The sequence below is a fragment of the Rhinolophus sinicus genome, chromosome 13, assembly GCF_057876585.1.
Source record: "Rhinolophus sinicus isolate RSI-liver-muscle chromosome 13, RSI-T2T, whole genome shotgun sequence".
NCBI classification, from domain to species: domain Eukaryota; kingdom Metazoa; phylum Chordata; class Mammalia; order Chiroptera; family Rhinolophidae; genus Rhinolophus; species Rhinolophus sinicus.
The window spans coordinates 27341692-27360715 of record NC_142513.1 but is presented as its reverse complement, the minus strand read 5'-3'; the positions used below and the strand labels follow the sequence as shown (position 1 = coordinate 27360715).

The 19024-nt window shown below is 40.8% G+C and overlaps 1 protein-coding gene across 4 annotated transcripts in view; it reads left to right on the top strand.

The window, feature by feature from the left end:
* Positions 1-5299, top strand: part of FERMT1 (FERM domain containing kindlin 1) — a 40005-nt gene extending 34706 nt beyond the window's left edge. For all 4 annotated transcript variants that reach the window (XM_088789260.1, XM_074317661.2, XM_074317662.2 and 1 more), the window contains 3 exons: positions 421-545; positions 1299-1440; positions 2879-5299. In XM_088789260.1, coding sequence (XP_088645386.1) covers positions 421-545; positions 1299-1440; positions 2879-3052 — 441 coding nt within the window. In that variant the 3' untranslated portion in view covers positions 3053-5299. The remainder of the gene's footprint in view (positions 1-420; positions 546-1298; positions 1441-2878) is intronic.
* Positions 5300-19024: the final 13725 nt, after the last annotated feature.

Genomic DNA, 19024 nt, shown 5'->3' with positions numbered 1-19024 from the left:
AAGAAACCATTGCTAATTATCATGGAGGTGACTGTCCTGCTATCTGAACATGACAATATGCCCTCATATAATTTCATTAAAAGTAAAATGCTATAGTCCCTACAAATTAAATTATGCTTCCATAAGCATAAGTTAAAAGTTAAACAGATGCACTGATTCAAACACACCCACTGTCTGTGGACACTCCACGGACCCCAGAAAGAGGGACCCAGGACTCTCCATCTGCATGAAACTTAGGTTGTGTGTGGGCTGATCTTGTTTCTGCTTCTCCCCAGTGATTTGCATGTCTGAAAGGGAGAAAGAGACAATATGAGAATGAATTGTCTTTGGAGAGCTGCCGTTGGATCTTGTATTCCTCGGGGATCTAGAGCGAATGGGATAATTGCTAAGAAGAGTTTGATGTCTCCTGTTTCTGTTTAGCTAACAGCCCGGATTCTGGAAGCCCACCAGAACGTGGCCCAGATGTCCCTGGTGGAAGCCAAGCTGCGGTTCATTCAGGCCTGGCAGTCTCTACCTGAATTTGGCGTCACCTATTACCTCGTCAGGTGATAACGCTGTTTACTTGCCTCTCTCACTTTCCATTTCATTTTAAGTGGCTTTCTTGGAGCCCAGTTTATTCTCACTTTGTCTAGAATGTAGAACTGTTTTTATTTTAAAATTACTGCCCTTTCACAAATGGCCCAAAACTTTGGGCTGTTCATAAAGATCTTCCATACCTCTGTTCAAAGTGCCAATACCCTTGAATCCTAGCTAACGGTGGGGAAGGAAATTTTAAAAGGAAATTTGGTTCTTTTAGGATAACAACATTTGTAAAAACAGAGAAAGAAATCACATATTGATTTTATGAAATCTGCGACCATGTTTCATGTCAGCCTCCCCCAACGGAATCAGCTCCATGAAGTCAGGAATTTCCTATGCATTTAGGTCACTACTGTATTCCCAGTGCCTAGAAGGGTGCCTGAAGTACACAGTTGGTGCTGATTTTGAATTAATTGACTTGCCCGCCTCTTATTTTGCTTTCCCCTGATGTCAATTTCACTTAAAGGATGTCTGCAGCATAGCCTTAATCCTCTCCATTAGTCATATTCTCCTTATCATGATAATAATGCCCTTCTGTAGAAAGTTAATCCTTCATTGTCCATTCTTTGGAAATGATTTAGAAATGTTGGTATTGTCGCTTCTCGGCCTTTTGGATAAGGTCAAGTGTAGAAATGTTGGTATTATCTTTAAGAAATGATATGTGAATGAACATCATATTACAGGAAGCAGTTTCTTTTCATTTTTTTATTTTTTTTCAGATTTAAAGGCAGCAAGAAAGATGACATTCTGGGAGTTTCATATAATAGGTTGATTAGAATTGATGTAGCCACCGGAATTCCAATTACAACGTGGAGATTCGCAAATATGAAACAGTGGAATGTAAATTGGGAAATCCGTCAGGTAAAATGAAAGTTTGGGATATATTCAGTGTTGAGCCTGGAAATGTGTGTTCCCTCAAAATTGCAGATTATTCTGATTTAAAAAGCTGTTCTTATATTTAGAACTCTGAAACCACAAGCATGTCGTAATTGCTAAAATAATCACATGCAATTCTGGGCAGTTTCCTAACAAGTGCAGACCAAAAATGCTTTTGAATTAACCCCACAAGTTGGCTTAGTCACCATACAGCTTTTCTGTGCAGACTTTAAAATTGCTGAGCAGTTTGATTAATTTCCTTTGAGTCACCATAGGGTTATATAAGACTTAGGCTGATAATTACTTGGCAGAAACTACCTCAGATGTAACTGTCACCCAAAATAAATCAACCTAAAAAGAGGCCTCATCTGAATTACTGCCAAAAGGTCTCACTGGTTGAAAACTCAGAGGCTCCATTGCCCACCTGGAGAGCATCCATTCCAGTCTCCAGAGCAAAAAACTGCTAGAGAAACAAGTACAATGCACTGGGATGACCGAGAAAAAGCTTGGCCTCTTGAGCTAACGAATCCTCAGACTCTCATCATCTGCCCCTGTACCCTGAGGACTAAGTCCAGGCCAAGCCTACATCCCGGGAAACTCTAGGTGAAGTTAGAGGCACGTTAGCGCTTTCAAACATTCTGAACTGGCTGGTATACAAATTCTCTTCCCTCGTTTCCTCATTTTTCCAGTAGAAAACCATCAGCATAAAGGCATGCTAAGAGACTCACTTTTTCTTAAGAACCATGGATTCTGGTCAGCAGGGCTGTTAACCGGCTGGGCACTCATTTGTAGAATGAAGGTCTGAAAGGAGACGACCTGGCTCTAAAACCTTGTTGCATATACGATCACCTGGGAAGTTTTAAAATACCACTGCCCAGGCCACTCCCAATACCAATTAAAGCCGAATTTCTAAGGCAGTAGCTGGGCATTAGTCATTTTTAAATGTCCACAGGTGATTGCAATGGACAGCCAAGGTTGAGAACTCGTAATGTTTCAGTTTCTTCTAGTGCTTAGAGTTTATGACTTTCAGATAGAAAGGAGTGAGGGGCAGTGGATGTAGGAAATTTCAGGGTGGGCCTTTCATTCTCCATTTAAAAGTCTGTCAAGTACCCTGCTCTTTGACACAGGGAGTGCTTAGAAAGTTCTACATATAAACTAGACTGAAAATATCTATGTGTGTTGGGAGCTAGAAATGTTTTGCCAGGTGTGCAGGAAAGTTGACACCACAAGAGGGCGCAAACAGAGCAAAGATACGTTTTCTGTAAGCCTCTAATGGAGGTGGTGGGTTTTCATGGGGTTTTGTAGGGAAATCCATCTGTCTGCCACGTCAGCAACCCTCAGCTCCGGGGCCATCTCCAATAAGGCAGCTTCCTTCTCATCTTTCCTAATCAGAAGTTAAGCTTATATGCGCCTTCTCTTCCAGGTGGCAATAGAGTTCGACCAGAATGTCTCCATTGCGTTCACCTGCCTGAGTGCAGATTGCAAGATCGTGCATGAATACATTGGTGGCTATATTTTTTTGTCCACCCGCGCCAAGGACCAGAATGAAACACTCGATGAGGACCTGTTCCACAAGTTGACTGGCGGTCAGGAGTGAAGCCAAGCAGACTTGCTTGGGCCTACACACTGAGGGCAAGCCGAAGGTGGTCTTCCCCAGACAGTGGCATCTGTGGTTTGCGCAGTGCGTAGATTCCAGCCTGACAGACAACCAGCAGCCACCCAGATCCTCACCTCATTTCAAACACACTGGCTTGCACACCCCTTTCTTTATTTTGCCCTATGCAGTAGAAAAGGCCACGGTTGCCTTTTCTGTCAAATGGGAGGGCAGGAGAAAGGAGAACCTGCAAGTGTATGGCTAGAAGTTTTCCCTGTGCTTATCTGCCTCATTGCTATGTCAGCATAGAAAACAGAAACTTCAAAAGCACATGTAGGGAGCACAAATCTTATTCCAAAAACTCAGGGATGAAAAGAAGTACGTCGTTCCTTAACAGAAGTGCTTTTAGCTTCCATCTTGTGAAAATGGCAGAGGGAGTCCACACAAACACTTTTTTCCCTGGAGGTCAACATCTAGAGGTGGAGAGGGTAGAGGTGGGGTTACCCCTACCCGAGGGACAAGGGGTCAAAGCAGTGGCCCTCAGTGTCATCAGTCCACAGTGACTTCCGCCAAAGTAACCAATGACACATTTGGTCTTGGACATTGACCCTCTAAGGTTACTGCTACCACCCACAAGTCCCATTTCATTCCTGGGGATCCCTAAGCTACTTTTAAGTCCTTGATGACATGGGTGACACAGGTACAGGGAACCTGTATATTCCTCAACTCAGCTCCATGTCTTTACTGCTTCTACTCAGGGTTGGAGCTCAAGAAGACATGTATAATTTACCAATTCTCTGTATAATTTACCAATTCTCTCTGTTCATGAAAACCACCTCCTGCATTCAGGCTTCCAATGAGGTCCCCATCCCAACTGGTCGGAAAGAGCAGGGCAGGACACAGGCCAGGCCCATTCTCAAAGACCACCATGTTCAAGGGCTGATGGCGTCCATCTGTGGGGCCTTTGGCTGGTCTTGGGGGCAGAGAAGACTTGCTCTTATCACTCATCAGTGTTCTCCCTGATTTGGTGTCTGCTATATAACTCCTGGCCTTTCCCCTTAAAGGGCTTGGCTTTTGTAAATCAAAAGTTGATCATAGACCTTTTCTCTCTGGCTTACGATGTGAGCGTAGGCCAATTAACAGCTGCCTCAGATGTCATTTTCTGTTTGGGTTTGTCAGCATTGTGAGGAGTGGGTTTTGAGAAGGTGAAAAGCTATATCAAGGGTAGAGGGAGATATCAGCTAATGTATTTTTTTTTTTTTTTTTTTTTCATAAATGTTCTGTCACACAAAGGATTTGGGTTACCAGGGTAAGGCAGAGACTTTGTTTCCATTTTGAAGTTCTTTATTATGCAAACTTCAGGGGGCCTGGCTGGAGCTCAGATGCCAGAAAATATCAGCTAGCTATTGATTTATTTCCCAACAAAACCTTTTGAGAAGGAGAGATCTCCAGAATTCCTGTAGCAGCATTGAGACAGCCTTAGATAGGGAGCCCTGGGCTCTGAGCCAGAAACTGTCACTGGAAATTCCTCTTTCAGCCTCTCCTTAGAGGTGAATGTTAATGAAGACTCCCCAGGCACCAGTTGAGCTTCTGAGGCCCAGCTTTAAAGCTCAGAGATGGCTTAGGCACTTGGAAAATCTGTTTCATGTCATAAAGAACATAGTTTAAAATGTTTTATGTAGAATCTAGTGCTGAGTGTACTATGTTAAACTTGGGGTTGGTCAAACTTGGTGTTGGTCATTTCTGTAGAGTCCTGGGCTCTATTATTTTAGAATCTAGTCAGGTCTTTAAGAGTATGTTGGGCTCTACGTTAAAATAATACCCCTTGATGTCACATTGCACCTGTCTGCTTCCAGGTGCAACTCTGTATAATATACCAAAGCTAGACTTTTAGTACAACCCTCTTCCTTAGCTTTTCAGGGTTGTCTGACATTTCCATGAAAACATTCAAAGGAATTGACTGGTTTTAACTAAACTCTCAGGGAACATTTATCCCACGACTACACAGCCACATCCCAAAGGAACCAACAAGTGTGACAAGAAAACCTTAAATGCTGCTATTCCAAAGAGCAACTTCAGGACATTTTTTTTTTTTTTAACTTTGTGTACAAGAGGTCATCTGACTACTTATGAGGAAATTTTAAACTAATGTGTGCCTTTTGACTCCATTTGCTTTCTTCTCTACCCTAGATTTGTAAATCTGCCTTTTTATTATTTTTATATGACTTTTAATTAAATGGCTTATATGGACTTGAGTATGGTCTAATTGTACTCTCCAGTCTGCTGGCTCTAAAAAAGTGAATATTTTCTCCATTATGAAAAAGGAGTGCAACTTTCAGATTTAATGTGTTTCTCCTCGCAATTCCAAGATTTGAGCTCGTTCTCCCCAGTGAGATTGAATTAGAAACCTGGTGGTTTCAATTCTTTTCTCATTGACTGTCACCAGATTTCCTGATGTCATGAGCTCTTTTGTTCCAGATCTGCCTTTTGGAAAAAGCAGAGAGCAAGAGAATATCCAGAGGCAGAAGAGCATCAGAGGGTCTCTGATTTGATACTCAAATGTCAAGGGCATTTCTTCGATTTAGTGATAGATGGTACAACATACTGGTGGTGCTGCCCGGTTTATAGAGAGCCCTTAATGCAATTCTCACATCAACCTATAGGGGGCAGGAATGGTTTACCTTCTTATTTCACAAAGGAGAAAACAGGCTCAGACCCTAACGTAACTTGCCCAAGGTCACACCACCAGTAAGCAATGGAACCAGGATTCAAAGCAAGGTTTGTCTTAACTTCAAAGACCACTAAGCTTAAACCAGAAACCCCACCCTTCCATTTCCAGCCCTGCTTAGCCTTGAAATGCCTGCCCCCAGCCCCTGCCCCAGTTGAGTTCAGTGTTCGCATGTCGCTCACACTGATAGAAGATGAGGGGTGTTATGGGATTGGCTGCCCCAAAGTTAGCTGTGGGAAGTGCAGGTGGATCAGAAAGGTCTGGAAGCCAGAGAAATGAGTTGTCTAGCTAGTGTGGTATTTATGATTCTGGGCAAGTCTCCTTTTCAGTCCCAAGTTCAAAAAAGTAAGCAAATGAGTCTTTCATTTGAAAACTCATCTTTCAGTTATAGGCACTAGAAGCCAAAACATCTTGCAACAGTTTTTTCTGAAATCACTAAAAAGAATTTTTTTTAAGTGCAAGACTTCTTTTTCACGTCAGTACATTTAACATTTCTTACTCATTTTCATTATTGTCCCACACAGACATGTGATTTTCCTGCCTCCTCCCCTTCCCTCTCTACCACCCCAGAATCTCTCAGGGAGGGCAGGAGTAGGAGGGAGCATACTTCTTTGCTATTTTTCCCCTTTTCCCCTTTTATGTCTCCAAGGGCTAGTATCTCCAAGGGCTATTGAGTCCTGGAAATCATGAGTGGAAAAACTGAAGGTCAGCACCTGGCCCTTTCTTGTGTTAAAGTTTCCCCAGCCCTTTTCTCAACTCCCTGAAGTTATGTGGAAATACTGAGTGCTATAAAAAGAGTAAAAACATCAGCCTGCTCCATTATCCGTCCTCCCAAATGGCCCTGAACTCCCGCTGTCGTTGGGATGATAGGTTCTCAGGCTTCTTTAGAGAGGAACCCTTCTTGCTGAATGAAGGAGTCTAATAAACGGAAGCCGCTTTCCATAACATCACATTAGATGATTTAGAAAAAGCCTCCGGGAGTCTCCCCACATTTGCCCACATATCCCATGATGCATCAAGACTAGGTTACCTCAGAAGAGCCCCCTTTAAATTAAAATACACATAAACAGAATGGCAATTAGAGGTTTCTCTTTAAATTCATGAATGCTCCCAATGGATGACTGTAGAAAAGATTCTTTTGACTAAGCAGATTTACTTCTTCTGACTAGCTGTGTGAGTCTGAAGACCCATAATTCCCCTGTGTTCCTCAGTTTCTTCAGTTGTTACAGAGGGAAAATCCAATAGTCACTTCCCCTCAGAGGACCTCTGAATGATGAATGTTGTCTGAAAACAAAGCAGGGTATGATTTCTTTGGCCAGTGAAAATTGAGAGGTCAGGATTTCAGCTGTTCCCTGAGATCCCTGGGACACAAAAGTGTGTCCTGGCGAGGAGGCGGAGCCATTCAACAGGAGCCCAGGGTCTTGCAAGAGGGGAGGGTTCAAAGCCCTAAGCCTGTGTGGTTTGATTCAGAGGCCTGGGTGGCCCCAAACCAGGCCCATGATAACAAGGCAAGTAGGGTTACAAAAAAATAATAAAGCTTTGTTTTCCAGAAACTATATACACATTTGAGAAAAGAGGGGGTTACAACAGGGCCTGGGGCCAAGGCTCAACACATAGGCACAAGTGTTGGTGACAGGGTGGCTGGTTTCGGCCTAGTATCTGGTTTGGACTGGTTTGAGCACTATGTCTGTTAGGAGAGATCAAAGACACACTTGCAGGGAGCCTACAAAAGTGGGGTTTTCTGGGAACTGAGTAGGGTTGGGGATGGAGGTCTCATGAGGTGCATACAAAGGGGCCTGGATCTCTGTGCTACCACTTAAGTTCCTAAAATATTCCCAAAGAACCAATATTGGCAGCCAGGCCAGCCCATAGGATCCAATGTTTATTTTAAAATGTAGTAGAACCAGTGTTTCTTTCTAACCATTACAAAACCCACACACCCAGCTTCAAAATGGAAAGCACCCTCATTGCTTTTGAGAGTTGGGTACTGAGCATCAAACCCACATAGACTGTAGTTTGAGGCCTTGGGACTCAAATTGTTGTCCTTGGACCAGCAGCATTTGTCAGAAATGCAGAATCTCACAGGACCGGGACTAGGGTGAGGCAAGCAAGGCACCCAGGGCACAACATTTAAGAAGATGCTCACCATACAGGCCATGTAATGCCACTCTAGGCACCTCCTTGCCTCATCCTAGTCCCAGCCCCAAGACCCACCCAGACCTTCTGAATCGGACTCTGCATTTGAACAAGATCTGTGTACACAGTAAAATTTGAGAAGCTCTGGCCTAAGACATGAGGCATGGATTTGGCAGGAAGCATGTCAGGCACTGAAGGAACTGTCAAGGAAGAGTGCAAATGCCATACACTCTGCAAACACACTGGGTTGACTAGTGTCTCCCAAAACATCATGTCCACCCAGAACCTGTGAACGTTACCTTATTTGGAAATAGGGTCTTCGCAAATGTAATGAAGTTAAGATGTGGTCATACTAAGTTAAGGTGGGCTCTAAATCTAATGACTGGTGTCCTTATAAGAAGAGGAGGAGAGACACACAGACAAATGGAGAAAGAAGGCCACATGATGACGGAGGCAGAGATCAGAGTGATGCAGCTGCAAACCAAGGAATTCTAGGAAGGGGCAAGGAGGATTCTTCTCAAGAGCCTTCAGAAAGATCACCATCCTGCTGGTACTTTGATTTCAGACTTCTGGATTCCAGACCTGCAAGAGAATAAATTCCTGTTGGAAACCACCACACTTGTGGTAATTTCTTAGGGAAGTTCTAGGAAAATAATGCAGCCAGAATTGCTGCATCTTTAAAAATGGGATGCTACCTTCCCCACCATGTCACTGGACTACGGGAAAGAATCTGTGAGAGAATAACACAAAGATGCTTTAAAAACTGTAAAATGCAATGAGAACATTTGTAATGAGAACATTTTCAATTATAAAAGTATTTTATGCAGTTGTCTTCAAAAAAATGTGATAAGTTTGTGTGATAGATGGATTGTTGTTCAGCAAATACTTGCTCCCTCCCACTGTGGGTAGTGTATACTTCCTGCCCCATTTATGTGCTTAGCCATGTGACTTCCTTTGGCCAATGGGATGTTAGTGGATATGATGTGAGCAGAGGCCTCCAATGTGCTAGCACAATTTGGCTGGCCTCTTGCACTCCTGCCATCCACTGTGAGAACAGGTCCCAGGTAACCACCTAGGCACAGAATGAGACACATGCAGCAGATCTGAACCTGATCCACAGCCTGCCGCCAAACCTAGCTAGATCAGCTGACCCATAGACTATGAGTATGAAAATAAATTCTTGCTATTATAAGCCACTGGGTTTGAGGGTAATTTGATAAGCAGCATTGTTGTGGAATAGCTTACTAATGCAGGATGAAATATCACACAAAGTAGAAAAGGAAATCTTTCCACACTAAAACTATCTAAAAACATACACTGTTGCCAATTTGCAGTGTCTTTCTTGTCTTTGTACCATCTTGTAGCCTAGTTTTTTTGTTTGTATTTTAATATGGTATCTATTAAGTCATTCCAGATTCATGGAAATTAATTAATTTGTGAAATATTCGTGAATTAATCCATGAAAAAAATAGCTATTTGAGTGCTGGCAGAATGCAGGGTAGGGGGCTATGATCTCGCTCTAAGGCAGCCTAAAACTTCTGATGTAGAATATGATGCTTCTTCTTTTAAGACAATTTTTTTCTTTCTTTTTCTTTTTCCCACCTTCATCTACTCCCCCACACATACACCCTCCCATCACCTTTGGCAACCACCAATCTGTTCTCTGTTCCAATGAATTGGTTTTTTTTAGATTCCACATATAAATGAAATCTTACAGAATTTGTCTTTATCTCTCTGACTTATTGCACTTAGCATAATGCCTTCAAAGTCCGTCCATGTTGTCCCAAAAGGCAGGATTTCCCTCCTTCTCCTGGCTGAATAATATACCATTGTGTACATTTGCCACATTCTCTTTACCCATTTATCCACTGATGGACTCAGGTTGGTTGCATGTCTTTGCTATTGTGAATAATGCTATAATGAAAATGGGGCTCTTCAATGAACATATAGCTCTTCAACATAGTGATTTCATTTCCTTCAGATAAATACCCAGAAGTGGAATTGCTGGATCATATAGTACCTCTATTTTTCATTTTTTGAGGAGCTAGCATACTGTGTTCCATAGTGGCTGCACCAATCTGCATCCCCATTTTAAGATATTTTCTTGCTTGCTTTTCTGATCCTATCCAGGAAATTCTCTTACAGATTCTGAATTTGATCATGTTTCACCATAGCCAAAAACCATTGGCCTGGTCAAAAAGGAAATTAGAACAACAGTGGAGGAATATCTGAGCCCCAGTTTGAGAATGCATGTCTCCTCATCTGTAAAACAAGGGTTTGGATTGTGTGGTTTCTTGTGACCCTTTGTATTCCAGCATTCTTTGATTATGGTCCATTTTCCCCCACAATCAGGTTGAGATATATCCTCCATTCTGATGTAATAATCCGGGGTCTTTGCCCCATGCCTGTGCTTTTTTCCCCAAATCTGGCATCTCTCTGTCAATACAACCCTATTATCTGAGTCAGACCACATAATTATGTAACTCAAATTTCAGGGTGGGTTGACAGGCTGCCATGGCAGTCAAACATGCCCCAGAGGCAAAAGGGATACCAAGAGGGTAAATGGTTATGCCAACCAATGTTAGAGCAAGTGAAATCAGGCTTCTGCCTCCCCAAAGAGTAGTCTCAACAATAATAGAGCTAGTGTTACATGGCTAAAAGAATTAGAAGGCTGACATGTATTAAGGGCTATCACTTGTGTTTCCCATGAGTTATTTCAATTCAACCTCTGGGTGAGGTAGGTCTCATCAGCGTCATTGTACAAACTAGGAAATGTACAGTGGTGTGCTAATTAATGTTCAACAATCCTGTGGGCGGGAGGGAGTCCTGATTTGCCAATTTCCCTGGTGTAAAGACCCCCAGCACAGCCAACGTGACATCATTAAACACAGAGTTGGAAAGAGATTCAAACACTCCGCTCTCTGACAGGGAGAAGCCAGCTCCGGCACACACCGTAACTATGTACACAGAAACTTGTCAAGGTCACCCAGCTAGAATGTGGGAAACAAGGATTTAAACTCAGACCTTCTGACTCAGTGCTCTTTAGCACTACTCGTGATATTCCCATGTGAATGACAAGGCCTCTTAAGACAAAAACCCTAGGTTGTCTTTATTTGTGATAATACCCCTGAGGTGATTTTTCCCAGAACATATTTGGGTATGGCCTACCAAAACTCCAGAGACTTTTTTTCCCTCTAATTATGTTATACTAGGTTGCAAATGCCAAAAGAGTGGAAATTTCTACTAAAAAAAATATTCAGATCCCAACTGCTGTCCCACTTGTCCAATAATGGCATTTGATTGCAAATCTGAGTCAGAGGTAGGGTTCAGGAGAGGAGGAAAGAATTCTGTCTTCTTCCCAACAGAGCAAACACTAGACCTTGACCGGAGACAACCCCATCCACCCCTCACCCCATGACTGGTTAGCCCAGGTCTTGCCATTGCATATAAGTGATTAATGTCAGTTCAGCCAAAGAGAGGTGACTTTTCCTCAGGGACTGAGCTCTGTTTTTAGACATTGAATGAAATGTTCTTATTCTGACCTTTTCCTCCCTTTATAAATGGTTCTTTGAATAAGGTAGACATCAAGGAAGCCAATGAGCAGCCAAACAGTTGGCAAGAAGCTGTTGAATAATTCATTGCTTATAACCTAAGCAAAACTCACTCTAGGATAAGGGGCTGCAATTGCAAGTGGACTCAGGGATAGATGATGTACATGAGCATAGTCAGTCAGACATGAGAGCACACAGATTTGTGAGGTATGCCCTACCTACTATTCATATGTCTTAGACATATGTAAATATATATCAAATATATCTGAGAACTTAATGTAGGCTACGGGCCTATAGTTGTCAAGCTATGCTAGGGTTCAGCCAATTGTAATTCAAGCATACTCACGTATATATTATATATTCTATATATTTTTCTATTATATGATTTATATAATTTATATAATATAAATATATATAATTTATATCACACTGTATAATTTATATAATTTAAATGTTATATACATATATGTTAGAATTGCTTAGCTACAAGGGACAGAAAATCAAAAATAATAGAGGTTTTTCTCTCTTCCACCCAAAACTCATAAGACATGTCAGAGACCCACATCCTTTTATCTTTTTACTCTGCCTTTCACAGCTTCTACTCACAAAGTCAACTCAACTCTAACATGGCTGCTTTAGCTCCAGGCATAACATCACATGACTTCACTTAGCTACAAGGGAGGTTGAAATATTTGGTCTTTATTGAAAGTAGCCATGGGCTCAACTGAAAATCAGGGTTCTTTTAGTGATAAAGAAGGTGAGAATAGATATTGGGAAACAAGTAGCTCTCTCTGCCATAAGCAACTGTTATGTGCCAGGCACAATGTTAGCTGCTAAGGACAATACAATATATTGAAAGAGTTTATAACCTAGCAAGAGACAGATGTCTGCACAAATAACTATAATGTTATATAATAAGTATTACTCTTGAGATATAAAAAGAGACATCTGAGAACAAAAAGGAGGGAATAATTGCTTTTGCTAGAATCAGAAGCAAATTAGGAAGGATTTCCCAAAGGATGGGACATTTAGGCTTGGCCTTGAAAGATGAGTAAGAGATTGCCAAGTTGGGAGAAGGGCGAGTATTAAGTTAATCTTGGCAGAGGGGCCATCAGCAGAGAGCCAGTAAATGTTCTTATCCATGAAGTGCCATGATTACACTTGCATTTTAAAAATATAAGACTGACAGCTGATGGAGGATAGATGAAGGGAGGCCACACTGGAAGGTGGAGGGTCCGTTAAGATACGGCTGTGACAGCCAAGTTAAAACTTGGGGACTGGAACTTAGCCAGTGGAAAGAGAGGTAGAGCAATATGAGAGCTGCCTCAGAAATAAAATCATCAGACTTTGTGACTGTGGCCAATACTATAATATTATTTACCTACCAAAATCATTTCCCTTCCTCTTTGCTAACAGAATTTGATTTTGGCCCCAGCGATGGATCTTTACTGGTCTACACAAATCATGACAATCCTATTCCCCAACATCCCAGCTTCCTTTGCAGGAAAAGGTGGCCATGTGACCCAGCTCTGACCAATGAGGCCTAAGGTGACAGATGCCATGAAGATTTATGGGAAAGCTTTTTCTATCCTGACAAAAAGGATATTCAGCTTCACCTTCACCCTTCCCCATTCTTCCTCCCTAGATGTGGATGCGATACCTGAAGGTATAATAGCCATCCTGCAACCAGAAAACAACATGCATCAAGATAAAGGATAGACTCTAAAGATATGGACCCTAAAAATGGAAAAAGTCTGTGTCATCATGGAGTAGCTGAAGGGAAATCAATATCTGCCTAACTCTGGACTTTTTGTTATGTAAGAAAAATAAACAAATTTGGGGGGATCCAAGATGGCAGAGTAAATAAACGCTGTGCTTGCCTCCTCCTGTGACCACATTAAACTTACAACGAAATGATAGAACAATCAATCTGGAGAACCGTCTGAAGTCTACGTGAACAGAAGTCCTATAACTAAGGATATAAAGAAGAAGACATGTCAAGACTGGTAGGAGGCGCAGAGACATGAAACAGGCTGGCCCCAATCCTGCGTGTGGTGGATGAGAATCAGGCGGAATATCTCAGCCCCAGAGGTCCCCTCCCTTGGGGGAGTGAGGGACCCCAGCCCTACACTGTGCTCCCCAGCCCAGTGTACCAGTGCCAGAAAGAGGAACCCCCACAACATCTGGCTGTGAAAAACAGTGGGGATTCTGACCATCTAGATGAGAGAGAAGGCTGCAAGAAACACAAACATACCCTTAAAGGGCCAACGCACAGACTCAGTCATTCACAGACACTCACCCTAAGATCTGTCAGAGGGACAGTGATTCGGGAGGTGTCAAAGACGTACTGGGAGAGACTGAGTTGTATGGCTGCAGGATGAGGACTGGAGGGAAAATTGCCATTTTCCCTGTGTAGAATCCTTCTCCGGTGCAGCAGGAAGGCAGGCACCATCTTTCCTAGTTTGAGCCCTCCCCCACACAGTCAAATCTGAAACTGCATTGGCCTAGTGAGCTCCACTCACTCCATCCTGATAACTCCCTAGGACCCCACCTCACCCAACTTGTGCATCGCCGGGAGCAATTTCATGGTCAGCAGCCATCCTGGCCTGTGCTGCACTCTTTCTTAGACAACTTTCAGGGGTCTGTGGGCAGTGGCTGACCTTAATGTGCTCTGAGATTTTTTTCTGAGTAGCTCCAGGTTCAGCACTGGTACCAGACCAGAATCTACATGAATCTGGTGAACAACACTTGTCCCACTCTGGTGACTCCCTGAGACCCTGCCTTACTCAACTTCCATACCACACAAGGCTCTATCAGTGCCTGAGCCATACAGGAATCAGCAGGCAGCAGCCAGCCTTGGAGTGCACTGGGCTTTTTGTGGAGCTACCCCAGGCCTGGTACTAGTGGCAGCTGTCCTCTATTCACAGTGTAGCCTCCCCATGCATCTCCAGATCCACCACAGGCAGGGACCAACTGCAGATTGCTTTGTAGTTCCTACCAGGTAGTCCCTGGCCAGTCACAGGCAGTGGCCGACTTGGGCATGTACCGGAGCCACCCCAAGGGCCCAGAACCAACATACCAAGAGGTAAGCTTCAGACCACAGCAGAGTACCACCCAATTAGCCCCACAAGTGGCATACCCAAAGGGTGGTCTCAGCAGGCACCAGAGACTGCTGGCATGAATCCAATTCTGCAGGGTAAGCCCTCACACAGTAGCTCATAAGCTGTGGATGAGGCCAAACTCCACAGCCAGTCAGCCTGCGAATCAATCCCCACCATGGATGTACCAATAGCAATCAAGACTCAATGATAGGAGAAGGGTACACACCATCCACACAAGGGATACTTCCGGAGCACCCAGAGCATGTGACCAGAGACACAGGACCACTGGGCTGCACAGAGCACCTACTACACAAGACCATCTGACCAAGAGTTTGAGACATAGCAGATATACCATGTTTCCCCCAAAATAAGACCTAGCCGGACCATCAACTCTAATGCATCTTTTGGAGCAAAAACTAATGTAAAACCCAGTCTCATTTTAATATAAGACCAGGTATAGTATAATATAACATAATATAATTAATATAATATAATATAATATAATATAATATAATATAATATCAGGCCTTATATTAATTTTTGCTCCAAAAAAACTCATTAGAGCTGATGATCCAGCAAAGTCTTATTTTGGGGGAAACACAGTACCTAACACATAGAAACAAACACAGAGAGGTAGCCAAAATAAGGGGGGAAAGTAATATGTTCCAAATGAAAGAAGAGGAGGAAACTACAGAAAAAGAACTAAATGAGATACAAGCAAGCAACCTACCAGATACAGAGTTCCAAACAATGGTTATAAAGATGCTCAAGGACTGTAGTGAGAACTTTAACAAAGAGACAGAAAGCATCCAAAGGACATAGAAACCATAAAAAAGAACCAGTCAGGAATAAAGAATATGATAACTGAAATGAAGAATATATCAGGTGAAATCACCAGCAGACTAGGTGAAGCATAGGATGAAATCAGCAATTTGAAAGACAACAGAAAACACCCAATCAGAAGAGCAAAAAGAAAGACAGAATTTTAAAAATGATGATATTTTAAGAGTCCTCTAGGACAACATCATGCACAACAACATTCATATGATAGGGGCACTGGAAGGACAAGAGAGAGAGCAAGAAATTGAAAACCTGTTTGAAGAAATAATGACAGAAAACTCCCCTAATCTAGCAAAGATTTTAAAAAATAGATATATTAGCCTAAAATGCACAGAGAGTCCCAAACAAGATGAACCCAAAGAGGCCCACACCAAGGCACATCATAATTAAAATGCCAAAGGTTAAAAACAAAGAGAGAATCTTAAAAGCAGCAAGAGAAAAGCAGTTAGTTACCTACAAGGGAACCCCCATAAGACTATCAGCTGATTTCTCAACAGAAACTTTGCAGGCAAGAGGGGAGTGGCAGGAAATATTCCAAGAGATGAAAAGCAAGGACATATAACCAAGATCACTGTACCGAGCAAAGCTATTATTTAGAATCAAAGGATAAATAAAGAGCTTCCCAGACAAGAAAAAGCTAAAGAAATTCATCACCACCAAGCCAGTATTATAAGAAATGTTAAACAGACTTCTTTAAGAAGAAGAAAGGATGAAAAAAAAAAAAAGAACATAAATATGAATAATAAAATGGCAATAACTATGTATCTATCAGTAATCATTTAAAATGTAAATGGATTAAATGTCTTAATAAAAAAACATAAGGTGACTGAATGGATAAGAAAATAAGACCCATACATATGCTGTCTACAAGAGACTCACTTCAGGTCAAAAGATATACACAGACTAAAAGTAAAGGGATAAAGAAAGATATTTCATGTGAAAGGAAACAAACAAAAAAGTTGGGGTAGCAAAACTTATATCAGACAAAACAAAATGGACTTTAAAACAAAGATTTGAAAGAGACAAAGAGGGACATTACATAATGATAAAGGGATCAAGATAATATGAGGATATAACCTTTGTAAATATTTATGCACCTAGCATAGGAGCACCTAAATATATAAAGCAAACATTGACCGACATAAAAGCAAAGATCAACAGTAATACAATTATACTAGGGGACTATAATACCCTGTTGACACCAGTAGACAGGTCTTCCAGACAGAAAATCAACTAGAAAACAGTGGCCTTAAATGACACATTAGACCAGACGGATTTAATTGATATTTTTAGAGCATTTCACCCCAAATGATCAGAATATACATTCTTTTCAAGTGCACATGGAACATTTCCTAAAATAGACCACACGTTAGGCCACAAAACAAATCTCAATAAATTTAAGAAGATTGAAATCATATCGAGCATCTTCTCTGACCATAATGGTATGAAACTAGAAATTAATTACAAGAAAAAAAACTGAAAAACTCACAAACACATGGAGGTTAAATGAAATGTTACTAAATACTGAATGGGTCAATGATGAGATCAAGATAAAAATCAAAAGATATCTTGAGGCAAATGAAAATGAAAACACAATGTCCCATACCTATGGGACAGAGCAAAAGCAGTCCTAAGAGGGAAATTCATAGTAATACAGGCTTACCTCAAGAAACAAGAAAAATCTCAAATAAACAATCTAATCTTACACTTAAAGGAACTAGAAAAACAAGAGAAACTGAAGCCCAAAGTGAGCAGAGGGAAGGAAATACTAAAAATCAGAGTGGAAATAAACAAAATAGTCTAAAAAGCAATACAAAAGATCAATGAAACCAAGAGCTGATTCTTTGAAAAAAATAAACAAAACTGGTAAACCTTTAACCGACTCATCAAGGAAAAAAGAGAAAGGACCCAATATAAATAAAATCAGAAATGAAAAAGGAGAAGTGACACTGACACCACAGAAATATAGAGGATTATAAGAAAATATTATGAACAATTATATGCCAAAAAATTGGACAATCTGGAAGATTGGATAAATTCCTAGAAACATAGAATCTTCCAAGACAGAATCAAGAAGAAACAGAAAATTTGAACAGATCAATTACTACTAATAAATTGAATCGGTAACCAAAAAACTCCCAAAACAAACAAAAGTCCTGGACTGGATGACTTTATAGGTGAATTTTACCAAATATTCAAAGAAGAATTAACACCTATCCTTCTCAAACTATTCCCAAAAATTCAAGAGGAGGAAAAGCTCCCAACCTCATTTTACGAGGCCACTATAACCCTGATTCCAAAACCAGATAAAAACATTAAAGAAAAAGAAAATTACAAGCTGATATCCCTTAAGAACATAGATGCAAAAATCCTCAACAAAATATTAGCAAACTGAATTCAGCAATACATTATAAAGATCATACAACATGATCACATGGGATTTATTCCTGGGATACAAAGTTGGTTCAATATCCTCAAATCAATTAATGTGATACACCACATAAACAAAATGAAAAATAAAAATCATATGATCATATCAATTTTTTCAATGCAGAAAAAGCATTTGACAAAATCCAGCATCCATTTATTGTAAAAACTCTCAGCAAAGTGGGAATAGAGGGAACATACCTCAACATAATAAAGGCTATATAAGACAAACCCACAGCTAACATCATACTCAATGAGGAATAGCTAAAAACATTCTTCTTAAGATCAAGAACAAGACAAGAATGCCCACTTTTTCAACATAGTATTGAAAGTCCTAGCCACAGCAATCAAAGAAGAAAAAGAAATAAAAGGCCTCCAAATTGGAACGGAAGAAGTAAAACTGTCATTATTTACAGATGACATGATACTATATAGAAAGAACCCTAAATATTCCACCAAAGGAAAACTATTAGAAATGGTAAATGAATTCAGTAAAGTAACAGGACACAAAATTATTATTCACAAATCAGTTGCATTTTTATATGTCTGAAAGAGAAATTAAGAAAACAACACCATTTATAATTGCATCAAAAAATAAATAAAATACCTAGGAATAAATATAACCAAGGAGGTAAAAGACTCATACTAAGAAAACTATAAGGAACTGAAGACAGAAACTGAAGAAGATACAAATAAAAGGAGACTTATACCATGCTCATGGATAGAAAGAATTAAAACTGTTAAAATATCCATATTACCCAAAGGAATCTATAGATTCAATGCAATCCTTATCAAAATACCAATGAAATTTTTCACAGAACTAGAACTAACAATTCTAAAATTTATATGGAACCACAAAAAAAACAAATAACCACAGCAATCTTGAGAAAGAAAAACAAAATTAGAGGTATCACGCTACCTGATATCAAACTATAGTAATCAAAACAGCATGGTACTGGCAAAAAAATAGACACATAGATCAATGGAACAGAATTGAGAGCCCAGAAATAAATCCACGCCTTATGGCCATTTAATCTATGACAAAGGAGGCAAGAATATGAAAAAACAGTGGGGTAAAAAGTGGGGTAAAAACAGTCTATTCAATAAATGATGTTGGCAAAACTGGACAGATACATGCAAAAAATGAAACTGGATCACATTCTTACATCATATACAAGAATAAACTCAAAAT